Source organism: Nanorana parkeri, unplaced genomic scaffold (assembly GCF_000935625.1).
Source record: "Nanorana parkeri isolate BGI_ZX_2015 unplaced genomic scaffold, ASM93562v1 scaffold54, whole genome shotgun sequence".
In the NCBI taxonomy this organism is placed as follows: domain Eukaryota; kingdom Metazoa; phylum Chordata; class Amphibia; order Anura; family Dicroglossidae; genus Nanorana; species Nanorana parkeri.
Window position 1 is genome coordinate 439,110 of NW_017306322.1, and position 15,474 is coordinate 454,583.

A 15,474-nucleotide genomic window follows, 5' to 3' on the forward strand; every position below is an offset into this window, starting at 1 on the left:
TTGGGGAAGAGGTGCAGCGTGTGTGGAGCCGTGAACAGGGCCAACTGATCGGAAGCCGATTAATCGATTATTGAAAAAGTTGACAACTTTTTCAATAATCGATTATAATCGATTATGTCGATTAGTTGTTGCAGCCCTAGATTACTCCCAATCATTCATAATTGAGGATATAATTCACATACCATGTCCTCAATTATCTACAAACACTCAGAGATCACTGATTGCTGAGTGTTTGTAGCCTGCTCTCCATCCTGACACGCTGTCACAGGAGGCTGAGTGATCGGTGCAAGAGGCAGCACTGTCTCCGCCCCCACACCGCCCTGCCGCACTGTGATAGGCGGCTGAGCGGTGTGGGAGGAGAGACACCGACCGCTCACAGCGCTCGGCTGGCTGTCACTTTCTCTCCTTCCCGCTGGGACACAGAGCAGCGCCCAGCGGGGAGGAGAGAAACCTGTGATGTGCCAATGTATCGGCAGGAAAATGGCACTTTCGGCATTTAGCCAAAAGTGCAATTTTCGACTGATATATCGGTGCATCCCTAGTCTGCACCAGCCAAAGGTGCAGACTGTATTAATCAACCACTGGACCACCAAGGAATGTGCCCCCCTCCCTGCAAGAATGTAAGTAGGTGAGGGGGCTCTTTCTTTTATTTTAAGAAGGCATGTATGTGTATTTCTGTGTGTATGGGGGGTATGTGTGTTATTGTATAATATGGTATGTGTGTGAAGGACGTGTTCAAATTTTTTGTGTGTGCGCGTGAATATGTTGGTTCTCTATGATTAACGTTAAAACCAATGGGGAAAAACACAACAGATATACACATGTATACATACTGATATGACACACACAGAAACATTAACACACATACTGACATTACGCACTGAAATCCTGACAAACAATACACATACACACACACACACACACACACACACACAGACCATCACAAACACATACACTGACATTATAGACACACGCAGACATTAACACTGGTACCATTTATAGTTCAATTTTATTTTGAAGTATAAAATGTTATTACATTTCGCAAACGGAAACTTTGTCCAGTGGCCCCCAAGTTAATTGAGTTTGAGACCCCTGGGCTAGCCTTTTAGCTGCAGCAAGGGCTCATTCACGCCATTAGTGGTGACTGGCATTTTTTAGCAACTTATCTACGCTAGTCCTTCCCAGGGCACATAGAAAACAATTGTTTTCTATGTGCCTCGTTCACACCACAAGGTGACAGGACACTACTTAATGATAGCAGTTGCCGTTGGAAGGTATTTTTGAAAGTTTGAAGTCTTAAAGGCCTGTAGTGCATGGGCAAGCAGGGTGTTAAAAAAGAGTCACTCCACCCAAAAGGGATTTCAGTTAAAGTATAGTCAGGAGACCAGGCATCTCTTGGGATTCAATGAAAGGTTCCTCTTTTGTTCATCCTCTTTTCCTGTCCCTTTTTATAGTTTTGGATGTTATTACTCTTCCTGTTTTATCCTTTTAAAAGAAATAAAATCCAACAGGGATGGTGTGCAGGAACCTCACAAACAGAGTCCCTATGAGCTGTAACAAATAAGTGGAATAACTGTGCAGCGTTTACCATAAACAGAAATATCAGGTAAAAATGGATTGACAAGTTAACTGCACACTAGTTCCAGACCAAGTACCATGTAACAACAGTGCAGGTTCATAATGATGTCACGCGACTTCCAATGAGCACATTTATGGGCCGGTGTCAAATGTGAAGAACCTGCAGGCTCTTGAGAATCGGTAATACTAAGATGGCACCTGGATTCAGGATGGAGGTGGCTGAGGATTCTTTACAGTTGATGACTGATGTATAGAAGGCTGGTTTTGGAAGACTAAGTCCAAAGTATCATACCAACAAACTAGATCATTAAGGCATTACTGTTCCTTTAGCTAATCCACAGTGCTCTCGATCCTTTGTCACGTATTACATGTTAATTAGAAAAAAGCAATTGTATTGTAAAAAAGGTAAAGCTGAACTTGGGGCACAAAAAAGTGTTCAAGCAGTTACTAAGTCTGTTACTTACAAAAATCGCCCCTGCTACATTAATAGAACTCCTGGTTACATGCCCGGTGGGTTATGGCTCCCGCTGTACTTCTGGCCCACTCGGTTGTAAGTACTGCAGATCATGTAGACCCCAGTGCTATTGTCATGTCCCCATCTCCCTCTTCTGGCCATTCACAAAATGAAGCCTGGAGGAGAGGGTGAGAGCCCAATCACTCCTATCCACAAGTGTCATCACACACAGATTGATTTGCACTGCTTGATGCATCAACACGTATTACTTGCTCTGTGGGTCCTCAACATGCCTCCACACACCAAAATATCCTGTCCTGTCCTGGGGGGGAGAGTTGGCTTGTGTGATGGAAGCTGGCTCTGCACAGTTGGTTTGAAACACAGTAAGTCTCGACCTTCATCTTTGAGGGATTCTGTAGGGAATTCTGAGTTTTTCTCAATATCATCTATTGCATCCTTCACTTGTCCCAGGGTAGTGACTCAAAGTATTGACACCAGACGGATTCGGGCAACTAGCATTTTCAGGTTCACAGTGGGTAAGCACCATACTTTTGTCATTACCTGATTCTTTGAATGAAGGGAAACATTGTATCCATGGCAAATGCAGTTTGTAATTTAATATGAGTATTGTGTAATTTTTTTTTCTGATGTAATTTCAGATTTTCAGCTGAACTCTCATCTATCAACACTGGCAAATATTCACAAGATATATCACACGCTCAATAGGCTGGTAATGAAATAGAATTATATAGAATATTATCTGGAAATAAGAATTCTATTTATTGGTGTGTGTCTAAATTGCTAAAATATCCGCAGCAGTAAAGAAATAAAATAGAATTTGTGGAGCAAATAGACTTAAGAGAAGTAAAGTCAAACCTTTTTTGGCTTTACTTCTCTTTTGGGTCACAGGAGCATATTTACTAATGCGACCCAAAGTCAGCATATAGGGGGCTACTGCCTGCTATATGCTGACACTGCAGAGGCACGCAGCAGCCATGAAGGATCCTAACACCCCACTGCCTGATTGACAGCTGGCTCTGCCTCTCTAGGGCCAGCTGTACCCACCCCCTCTTTTGTCTGTCCTTCCAATGAGGAACGGAGAGGGGAAGGAAGAATCCCTGCGGGGAGCCATGACTGACAGGCAGTACTCTTTGCAGAGAGAATAGTGGTTTGTGATCAGTTTTAGAGGCGGCGTGTGACAGCTGCAGTGTCTCACACTGGCTTGAAGTGTTGGGAAGAGTATATTTTACTCTCTCAATACTTCTCCTTGAAGCTGCAGTCCATACTGTAAGTAGCATAATGTTCGGTTAACTAGATGAAGTTTTGTGTCATTTCAGTTTAGTATTTGTTTATGTAAAACTAATGTAACAGTAAGTGTGTCTCCACAAGCGTGAAAGGGCAAGGCTTCTTATATTGCAAGATGCAGACTACTTATTACTGTCTGCATGCATATTATCTTACTTTATTATGATTTACTGTTATTTTTTACTCCATAATCTCATTTAGGTTAGTCATCTACAACCAAATGGGAAAGTCGCCCATCTCTACACATACAACTATGAATATATAGTGTCAGGTTTGCTTTTTAGTTATTAAATGGTATCAATTTATGGTTTACACTGGCCTAAAGCAGATCCTGATATTATGCAGTTCACACTTTTATGAAATGAGGGTCGTCTCCACAAAAAAAAATGCTACCGGTACTTTGTTTTTGTTTACCAGAATTATTTGTTGCCCACATTTGTGTTGAGGATCCTTTTGATATGCAGGTTTTTGTAAGGGGGGCTCAACAAACAGATTTTTCATTGTCACCTATGATTGCATGGGTGTTGACAGCCCCACTGCGTCTCTTCGATTAACCTATCAGCTCTGTAGTTGATGTTGGTGGTCCTCAAGTGTACAAGTGTGTACTAGAGTATGTAGTTTCTGTTTTGCTATGTCGGTAAACTTCACGCTATTGTGATTTCATATTTTTCTCAGCCTGGGCATCAGATTTCTAGTTGCAGTTTTCAGGATGCTGAATCATGTTGCCTCAATTGGATCCAGTCCACAGTAAGAAAGGCACATGAAAACACACAAAAATGAAGTGAAGATGTAAAGTAAAAGGATCCCCATTACCCCCTAGGTGTTAGGGAACACATTGGCCATTCTGGATGACATTTGCACTTACTACATGAGTGTCAAATGCTTATGTAGCTTGTGCAATACCATTCAGCTTTTATTGTAAGTGCAAGCCTGCGAAAAAAGGGCTGCAGCAGCAATTTCCATCCTCACAGACCTGACTCTTTGCGTAAATTGGTAGTGTAGCACTGAAGTAGACAGATTTTCTTCACTTCTCATGCAAAGTTCAAATGGAAAGAAGCTCTCCTCAATTGAGAGGTGAACTTTGACTTTAGGCTTTACCACAGAGTTGTGCTATGTAAAAAGTGCACTTAGGTCGTTCCTTATGTTGTAAAAGGACACATTGACCAATATATTCAGGGGGAATATCTGTGGTACTACTGATTATGTGAAAGTAACTTTAGGAAGGCGAGTGTTTCACAGTATCCAGTTTGTGCCTATCTGATCCTTCTTTTTTTTTCTTTTTTTTCTTTTTTACAGAATCTGACTGAAGACGTGGGCCAAGACGATCACCAAACAGGTAGCTTTTATTTTTACTTCAAAGGAGCAAAGGAATGATGGCCTCCCATTTAAAAAATGTGCAACAGCACTTCAGTTTAAGTGCATTTGCACTTACAGTATTCTTAGACCATGGCGATGATGCTGCACTGCTCTTCAATTCAGAGCAGATTTGTCACCTGTACCTGCTTGCACTACAGTGGGATGAGAAGTTGTTACAGGGGCGGGGCTATCGGTATTGTCCTGGCAGGATGGGGCATGTGAGACACAAATGAAGGAGGATTTGGCTCCATATCAGAAGGCAATGGCATACATGAGCCTTTAGTTGTACATTAAGCCTTACATGCTCATTGCTTCTCTCAGTAAAACTAAGTCACTTTCAACTCTTCTTGAGATTGTGACATTTGAGATCGTGACCAAGATGGCATCAGTTTTGCACGTTTGAACACTCGTGTTCAGCTAGTGTCTTTTTGCACGTTTATGCGTGTATGGTACATTTTTACATGCGTGAAAACGCATGCACGCACATAAAGACGCTTGCTTTGACTGGCAGCTCAAGAAACATTGTGGTCAATAGATGAACGCACGTACAAACGAGCAAAACCGCGCGCATTTCCTGGCGCTTCCATTAAAATCTATGCAGGAAAAACAAGCTCATGTGCTTGTTTCTGTGTTTGGCGTTTTTCTGCTGGCGTGTTGCTGCTCAGGTGTCATTGAAAATCATGAGATTTCTTGTGTTGGGCGTTTTGAAGTGCTTTTTCAACTGCTCAAAAACGACTAGGTGTGAACCAGGCTTAAAGGTGTTTCAGTGTTGTGCATTGCAAAAAAAAATCTGCTGATTGCATCATTGATGTGGTTCCTAGCAAACACCGCTTCCACAGAAAGGAATGTTGACATTTGTATAAGGAATCTGCAACGCATGCTAGATGCAGATGTCTTGCCGTAGGCTTGTGTCTGGTGTGGGTTAGCATTTAGAGAGACTTCTTTCTGAAAACTGAAGCAAAGTGCAACTGTTAATGTTTGATATGGAGTCTTTATTTTATTTCACTGGTTCCCAATACAAGATAAAACCCGATTGGTTGCTGTGGGCATTCTCCATATTTTTCCTTCTTGCATCAGTTTTTTAACTGAGCCCCATAGATTTGTCATCTACCCCGGTCTTGTCTTCTGTGTAGTACCAGTACAGCAGATCTCAGAGGTCTGATAATTATAGAAGAGAAATGTAATACTTGCTATATGTGAACCTTTCCTTGGTCTATTTATACAAATTAATTTATTTCTTTAGGGAGTCTGCGTTCGTGCAGCACTTCAGACTGCTTCACTAAGACTATGCCACCAAGGAAAAAGAGGAGACCTGCAGCAGGAGATGACCTGCTAGCTAAGAAAAGTAGACATGACGGGTACGTTACAGCATTTTATCTTCTGGTTTCAATATATTTCATTTTGTGTTTAATAGAGGTATGATCAGATGTTACACTATAAGAGCGTGTACATCAGCACATCAGCAAATGATATTTAGTTGATAATCATGTTGACTCATACTCGAGTCCTGTGGTTCATTTTATTGCTTGAATGACTTTGTGGTTCCTGGTTGTTAGTTATGGTAGACCACTGAGCTCGAAATAAAAATACTTCACCTCATGAATCCGTAGGTTGGAATTTAGTCCATTTATTGTTTTTCCATTGACGCAAATTAGTATAATATAAATATAAGAAAGTAAAGAAAGTGTAGATATTTATGAATTTGTACTAAAAATAACATGTTCCAGATATAACAGAATCCAATAAAATGAAAGACAAGGACAAATTGGGGTGGGAAGAAATGAGTGTATGTTGATAGGGCAATATAATATTTTTCAACTTGTATTTTATCATTATAGTACGCAGGGAGCGAATTTCAGATGGAACTGCTGTAAGAATACAATGTACACAGCGGGAGATTCCTTCCTCCACGCCACTATAGTAACACAGAAGTTTCCTTTTAATAATGGCCTGTGGACAGATGATATTAATAATGATGTCTGACTAACAGGTCAAATGTGGACATAGGACTGGAGACTGCCCAGAAATTAAAGATCTGAGAAAACTATGTTTGTTTCCTCCATAGCATAAACACAGGAGCCCCACGCCATGTAAGTGAGCAACCTAGGTGACACGTATACACTTCTGCCAGCTAAGGCCTCACAGAAGCTGGCATGCAACCACTGAATGGAAATAGTGTATACATTAACAGAGGAAGTTTATTTGCTGTTGAGGGCATTGCTTCTGTAATTGTTCTGTTACAGTAAGACCTTTCTGTTGATTTTATACATGTGTGGCTGGTAATAGAGATCAGAACTGATTATTTGTATGTATTTAACTTGAACATTTTCCCTAGAAAATGTGAACAATTGAATTTACACATATGACTATATCACTGGTATAAGCATAGTCTCAGCCAAATACATGTGATTTTTAGTTTCATGTAAGAGGTCTAGTTATTGGCAGACACATAGCTATTTACTCTTTGTGGATGGTGATTTGTATGCTGATTCACCCTGGAGGGGTATTTGGCTACACTGTGTCAAGTGCTTGCATATATTTTGAAGAGCACAATTCACCATTTTAATAGTAAAAGGGAAGGGCAAACTGAACCTGCATTTATTATATATAGCAGCTTACCCCCGTTTCTCCAATAACAGACTCGTTTGTTCCCCAAGTTTCACATTTTTTTTTAATCACTTTATAGTCCTGTACATACATCTTATGATGAGTCAATTATTTGTACTGCTAAATGTTTTAAAATAAGTTTTTCTGCATGAAAATGCTTCTTCTTGCTGCCGCACTGTAGTCTTCTTTGCTGGCATAGCTAAGAAACGGCCACAACCCTCAGCACATAGACTTACTTGTTTGCAGAGGAAGAGAGGGGGATATGTTAGGTCAGGTCTGTCAGATTACTGAGTGCAGTAGGTCTAACTCTGGGGCCCATATAGGACTATAGTGCATAGTTGTAAATATGCAACTATGGACTGAATAGTTATGTTAAGGCACCCTGCGAAATATGAGAATGGAGGTTGTTATTACAATGTCTAATTGACAGCATATCTTTTTATGTGACATTAATTGAGATTTCAAGTCTTATGACTATACTGAGATGTTTTTTCTTTGCACATATTCTCGTGCATTTCCCTTTTCTTACCAATGTTATGTTTTGATTCAGCAGGACTTGTTTCTTTTTAGGTTTGTTAAATCTAATGATCTCATGGTGTGACAAAATGTCTTAACTAATAAACTTTAGTCAGGGGGTCTCTAGGCTGGAATCCAGTTTTAAGTGTATTTCCACATTTGCAGCCAAATTGGGATAACAACTACTTTATATTTGTTACATGTTCCCATTTACATACAGTAGCATAACTTTAACAAATATTAAAACATTGCAGCTTGCCTTTTTTAGATGCCTTTTTGCTGGAACACTCAGGGCTAAAAAATCCTGTTTAGTTCTCCCTGTTTATGAGGGAGCTGGGCAATTTAAACCTGTCTGTCTTCATTGTCAGTTGTAAACTAAATGTGCAGGACTTTCTTTAAGGCATCTCAAGATCTCAAGGCATTGACGTACTTTTAAATAACATGTGTGAATGAAAACACATAACAAAAAAACAGTGGGGGGTTCTGAAATTTAACTGCAAACATGGAACACTTTAAGGTGGGAACTTCTGCTAATATAGGAACCACTGATAAGTCGTATTTAAATTGTATGTAGATAATCTATTTTTGGAAAACTGGATGACTAAAAAAAATGGAATACTACATGGAAGTGTCATTTTCTATAACGTATATATATTTGTCTTTTAAGGATGTATAAAAAATATGATTCCTCCAGAATAAGAGCAGAGGAAGAAGCTTTCTCTAGCAAGAGATGCCTAGAATGGTTCTATGAATATGCAGGTAGGTCATAGTGTGTTATCTGGATGTTTGTCCCATGTTCTAATTGTATTTTAGGCCCCATCTCCACGTCTGCTCATTTGTATTATGTTATGTTCTGGTGCTCTGTTACTTTCAGCTGCTTTATTACACGCACCCTATGTAATTCCATCTGAACATGTGATGGAAAATGCACACAGAGAATTTATTTTAATTGAAAACAGCACACCGTAAGCAATCATTTGATTCACAGATGCAGGCAGTTGAATAATAGGCAAATCTCAATGTTTCCTGTAAATTTTGCAGTTGATGGTCAGCCACAGTGACCAGTAGGATACACTCATGAGATTGGGACTAAGTTCAGCCCTTTTTAGAAAAAGTGCACTTAAGTATAGCTAAACCCTAGGAAATAGCTCCCAGGCTTAGATACCATATCAGCTCTTATTGATGCTTTGTGAGCCACATTTAAAATAAAACAGCCTGTGGCTTCTGCTAGTGCTGTTACCGGTCTGGGATGTCTGAAAGTCTATGAAAACGTTTCCGGTAAATTCCTTGCTTCAACCTGTTCTGTACAGAGATTGGAACACTCCTGACAAACTATTTACTAGAGGTGCACCGAAATGGAAATTTTAAAACCGAAACGAAACCGAAATAAAAAAAATTGTCAGACCGAAACCGAAATTTTTTTTATTTTTATTTTTTAGGGGCTTCTAAACAGACCCCTGATATTTCACTTTTAAAATAGAAAAAGAGATTGAGAACACAGAGTCAATCTCTTTTTCTGTGTCCCCTGTTATCAATGAACAGGAATCCTCTATGAGTGTTCCTGTTCATTGATAACATGAGGACAGAGTATGTTAATATAACTACAACTATGAATGAACAGGGGGTGATGTAGATCACTCCCATTCATTCATAATTGAGGATATAATATACCATGTCCTCAATTATGTACAAACACTCAGAGATCACTGATTGCTGAGTGTTTGTACCTTGCTCTCCTCTCTGAAACGCTGTCACAGGAGGCTGATCGAGCGGTGTATGGAGGAGAGCTCAGCCTCCTGTGACTGCGCAAACTGTCTCCGCCCACACATTACTCTGCCGGACTGTGATAGGAGGCTGAACGATGTGGGAGGAGAGATTCCGGCCGCTCACATCGCTCTCCTCCCGCAGCACTCGGCAGGCTGTCACACTTTCTCTCCTCCCCGCTGGGACACAGAGCAGCGCCCAGGGCGGAGGAAAGAAACCTGGGATGCGCCGATGTATCGGCAGGAAAATTACACTTTCGGCATTATGCCAAAAGTGCCATTTTCGGACGATAATTTTCGGCAGCCGATATATCGGTGCATCCCTACTATTTACTCCTCACAAACTCTTGTCATCCATTTCATGAGTATTTTCTAAAGAAATGGGCGGTTCTCACTGTAGGTTTGGCCATATTCCACCTTGATAAAACACTGACTGTACCTACACTGACTGTACCTGACTGGAAGAGTCAGTGTTTAAGGATCCCACTGACAAACGTTTGGAAGTCCTTTCCAGATATTTATTTTCACTAGCAGCCCATGCGATGCGAAACCTGTGATGTCAGTCTGTCAGACCATAGTGGACTGGACTTAATTAAATTAATAAAGGACATCACTGGTGGTAAGAGTAATTATCTAGCCCAGCAAAAGTAGCCTAAGTCTCAAATGGCAAATCTTCTCCTGTCCCTGAAGCCAAAACAAGTCTTTTTCACTTCTCCCAGACTTCTTACTCCAAAGCCAATACTAAGCGAGGAGACCAGTACAGCTACAAACCTTGGGCCTCTTTCTGGTTATCCACAAGGATAAGGCTGTACTGAGACCTAAGACCTCTTTTTACCTAAGGTGGTTTCTGCCTACCGCCTTAACCTTCCACCATCCTTATGTCTGCCCTACACCACAACATCCTAAAAAAGTGTCTCTCCCCTGTTTGGGAGTGGTTCAAGCTGTGCAAGTTTACCACTGCGATAGAAAAAATTAATGATTCAAGTCCTGTGTGACAGCGCTCTCCTGGGGGATGGGGGATGGGTGGTTCTGTGTTGTTCAGAACTTTTCCGGTATTAGTTTGGTTAAGTGGGGGCTGTGTGGAGGAGGATGGTATAAAGGTGGGGGTGGCGCGCGGCTTCAGTTCAATATGGACCGGGGTGTCCAATTGGTATGGGTGCAAAACAGAAAAAAACAGAGTCTGAGGCGCAGCTGCCTTGGGGTTGGACAGGTGAGAAAATAGCGGGAGTTACCTGGGCTGGGGCATGCAGGGTTAATGCTGCCCGAGAGGCAATTCCGTTGATATTTTTCCCTCCGCGATGTATTAAGTATCAGGGGAGCCAAAAGTGCCATTTTCGGACGATAATTTTCGGCAGCCGATATATCGGTGCATCCCTACTATTTACTCCTCACAAACTCTTGTCATCCATTTCATGAGTATTTTCTAAAGAAATGGGCGGTTCTCACTGTAGGTTTGGCCATATTCCACCTTGATAAAACACTGACTGTACCTACACTGACTGTACCTGACTGGAAGAGTCAGTGTTTAAGGATCCCACTGACAAACGTTTGGAAGTCCTTTCCAGATATTTATTTTCACTAGCAGCCCATGCGATGCGAAACCTGTGATGTCAGTCTGTCAGACCATAGTGGACTGGACTTAATTAAATTAATAAAGGACATCACTGGTGGTAAGAGTAATTATCTAGCCCAGCAAAAGTAGCCTAAGTCTCAAATGGCAAATCTTCTCCTGTCCCTGAAGCCAAAACAAGTCTTTTTCACTTCTCCCAGACTTCTTACTCCAAAGCCAATACTAAGCGAGGAGACCAGTACAGCTACAAACCTTGGGCCTCTTTCTGGTTATCCACAAGGATAAGGCTGTACTGAGACCTAAGACCTCTTTTTACCTAAGGTGGTTTCTGCCTACCGCCTTAACCTTCCACCATCCTTATGTCTGCCCTACACCACAACATCCTAAAAAAGTGTCTCTCCCCTGTTTGGGAGTGGTTCAAGCTGTGCAAGTTTACCACTGCGATAGAAAAAATTAATGATTCAAGTCCTGTGTGACAGCGCTCTCCTGGGGGATGGGGGATGGGTGGTTCTGTGTTGTTCAGAACTTTTCCGGTATTAGTTTGGTTAAGTGGGGGCTGTGTGGAGGAGGATGGTATAAAGGTGGGGGTGGCGCGCGGCTTCAGTTCAATATGGACCGGGGTGTCCAATTGGTATGGGTGCAAAACAGAAAAAAACAGAGTCTGAGGCGCAGCTGCCTTGGGGTTGGACAGGTGAGAAAATAGCGGGAGTTACCTGGGCTGGGGCATGCAGGGTTAATGCTGCCCGAGAGGCAATTCCGTTGATATTTTTCCCTCCGCGATGTATTAAGTATCAGGGGTGGAGGGAGAAGTAAGAAACAAAAAAGGTGCACATGAAATAGAGGCAAGTTGAGCGGTGTGTGGTGCGTATATCGACTCACCGTGAGGTTCTTGAGGAAGTGTAGTCATCGACGACGGGATTCCTGTTGGAGGCAGTGTCCGGCGGTCACCTCTGGGACTGGGTGCAGGGTCTTCGATTGCAGAGTCGAGGTGCGATTCCTTTGGGTGCCTGTGTGTGGGACGTGCTGCTGGGCAGCTGAACTGCTGGCTGAGTTGCGATGGCTCGGGTGTGGGCCCGTCCTTCACGCTGTGCCGGCGGAGCTGGAGGATCTGGTCTGGTGGCGGATGGAGGACGTTGATCACGTCCTATGTTGGAAGCGGTTTGGTTCGCTGGCGGGTGGAGGACGCCGATCGCGTCCTGTGTTGGAGAGGGATAGAGAGCTTGCGGTGCGGGCAGTGGCTCTCTGTACGCGGTTGAAATGGGTGATGAGGTGTGCAGGCGCCGCCGAGCGACGGCGGTCGTTGATATACACACCACACACCGCTCAACTTGCCTCTATTTCATGTGCACCTTTTTTGTTTCTTACTTCTCCCTCCACCCCTGATACTTAATACATCGCGGAGGGAAAAATATCAACGGAATTGCCTCTCGGGCAGCATTAACCCTGCATGCCCCAGCCCAGGTAACTCCCGCTATTTTCTCACCTGTCCAACCCCAAGGGCAGCTGCGCCTCAGACTCTGTTTTTTTCTTTTTTTCTGTTTAAGTTTACCACTGCTACTGCTTCCATCTGCAAGTCTGACTCCCTCATTTATGAGGGTCCCTGTATGGGGCAGTCATCTACTTGTTCCACTATCATTCGATGGATTCAGCCAAAACGATTACTCAGACCTATGAGTTAAAGGGTAAAGTTCCCCCTCTGTCTTGTAAAGGCTCACTCTAACAGGAGCGTTGCTACTTCTTGGACCTTCCAGCGTCAGACTTCGGTCTCCCAAATTTAAAAGGCTGCCACCTCGTCCTCTGTTAGTACCTTTGCCAAGTTTTAGCAGGTGGACGTTTGGGCTTCTCTGGGGGCCCTCTAAATTGCAGACCCTTTCTGTTTGTTACCTATTGGGGTTGATTGTTGTTTTCATGGACATATTCGCTGTGTTGCCTGCCCCTCTGTTGGACTGCTTTTGGGCGCCCCATACATGCAAGACTTAACACCCTGTGCACTGTGATGTACGATCAAGAAAACAACTGGATTTTTTTTATCATCTGTAAAATCTGTTTCTTGGAGTGCATCACTGGATGCAGGACCCTCCCCTCTTTTTGTGATCCACACTTGTACTGCTTGCTTCAAAACTAAGTTTGGCTGGGAGCGGGAGGGGTTGTACAGTTCCATCCTAACTACTATAACCCCTTCATGACCGGTGATGGGCCCGCTTAAACAGACTCCCGGACTTCATGTAAACACGCGGCAGGTGTGCCTACGTATGAAAACGACCATCGTGCTATACATTGGGTTGGGTATCGCGCACACCAGAGTGAGAGCAATATTTTTAGGGCCAATATTTACACGTATCTCTAAACTAATGACCTGCAGGGGCTTTTAATGCGTCATCTTTGGATTTTGGGGGTACTGAATTTTGTTGCAGTTTCACGGACGCACACAATTTTTAACCTGGGTATGTTGGGTATCTATTTACTCTTTGTAACCTCATCTTTTATAAACAAAAATTGGTATTTTATTGTGTTTTGGGGCATTTAAGTGCATTTTTCACAAAATGTTGGGGTTTGATAAAGAGTTGCGCTAATATCGTGCAATATAAAAATTCGCAACTGCCACCATTTCATTCTGTAGGGTCTTGGCTTTCAGAAAATATATAATGTTTTGGGGTTTTAAGTAGTTTTCAAGCCTAAAATGTGAATTATATAATGTAAACAAAAAATGAAAAAAGGCCTAGGTCATGAAGGTTTTAATTTGCCAGTGTCCAATCACTGCCCTCTCTAAGACAGTTCATGAACTTGCACTTTCATTGTGCTAGTTGAATTTTTAGTTTTTTTGTACATGTAAATATAATACTTATACACTTATACATGCTCAGGTATGTGTTTTTCACTTTTCTGGACACGTCTTATAACGTAGCTCTCTCTACCTTTGCAGGAACTGATGATGTAGTTGGCCCAGAAGGAATGGAAAAATTTTGTGAAGATATTGGTGTGGAACCAGAAAATGTAAGGCCTAGGTTTTTTTCTAGATTGATTTTTATTGTTACATAATTATTAATATTGTAAAAAAGACTGATGCTCAACATATTGAACTTCGACCAACTCCTGCAGTAGAGCAAAACTCCCTGGGCATGCTTGCAGGAGTTGCCTCCTCCCCGGCTCTATTCTCTGTATGTCGAAAATGATTGGGGATGTGCACTGCACAGCGTGTTGTAGGAGAAAAATTGCTAGGAGCACAGAAGGAAGTTTTTTTTGTTTTTTTTGGCAAAATAAACTTTGCATTTGCCAGGAAACTCTAACTAGCAATTTTTGAAAGTGCAACTTTAGTTCTGCTTTAACTGTAGCAGAGAAAAGTCTGATCATCAGTCTGGCTGTGCTGTCCAGCCCAGTTGTGTAAATCTCAAGATTGGATGGGCAAAAATAGAAAGCCACAAGAAGGGAAATAGATTTGCAGAAGTACTTCCACTGTGTTTATCTGTTTGCTTGGAGTTCAGCTTAAAAAAAACCGATGGTTTAAAAAAACTGAATGGCACAGACATAAAGCGGAATGCATACATTTGATCATGATGTAAGCACTGTCCTTTAACACAGAAAAGGCAGAGATTGGATTGCATTACAAATACAGAACACTTACCAACAAGATAAAAAATCTCCCTTTGTGTTAACGAGCATTTCAACAATCAGATGTGCTTGATGTCGTCGCATTCTTGCCAACAATGCTTAGATGAGACACATTGGGCAATTTAAACCCATCCTTAAGCTGGTCATACACCTATAAATTATCTGCAGATTTTCTGTGGTCAGATGGAAAATGTGCAACAGATTCCTCCATCTACGCTAAACTGTGTGTATGGAGGAATCTCCCACTGTGCCAAGCTTCAGTATCTTGCTAGTCACCCCCGCTGGCTGTCAGAATACCTGAACAATGCCTTCATCCAAAGAGATTCCTCAGGTATTTTGACAGCCAGCGAGGCTGACCATAGAAATCTGCAGATAATCTATAGGTGTATGGCCAGTTATAGACCTCTTTGGCCTTTGGGTAGAAACCTTCTAGGGCATGATTTCACTTTCCCGCTGCCACTCTGATGCATGCAATTCTGGTAAAACTAAAAAATCGTTGCATACTCTGTTAAAAATAAAACACAAGCAAAAACAAAGTACAGGAAAACAGGTTTGATCCCTAAGGAACAAAATACTTTTCCTTACCTCTCAGAGGGGTAGAGGGAGAATTACAATATAAATAATAAATCGGTTTTTAGTTAGTTGATGGTCATCCAAGGATCTCTCTCACCCCTTCTCTCTCTCTCCCCCTCTCTATTTCCTTTGTAAGATATATA

General features: G+C 42.0%; 1 protein-coding gene across 1 annotated transcript in view; it reads left to right on the top strand.

Moving 5' to 3' along the window:
- DCUN1D4 (defective in cullin neddylation 1 domain containing 4) overlaps window positions 1-15,474 on the top strand; it is a 42,462-nt gene that overhangs the window by 16,916 nt on the left and 10,072 nt on the right. Inside the window, exons 2-6 of the mRNA XM_018575716.1 lie at window positions 2,692-2,762; window positions 4,634-4,673; window positions 5,937-6,051; window positions 8,484-8,575; window positions 14,073-14,143. Of these exons, the coding sequence (XP_018431218.1) occupies window positions 2,692-2,762; window positions 4,634-4,673; window positions 5,937-6,051; window positions 8,484-8,575; window positions 14,073-14,143 (389 nt within the window). The remainder of the gene's footprint in view (window positions 1-2,691; window positions 2,763-4,633; window positions 4,674-5,936; window positions 6,052-8,483; window positions 8,576-14,072; window positions 14,144-15,474) is intronic.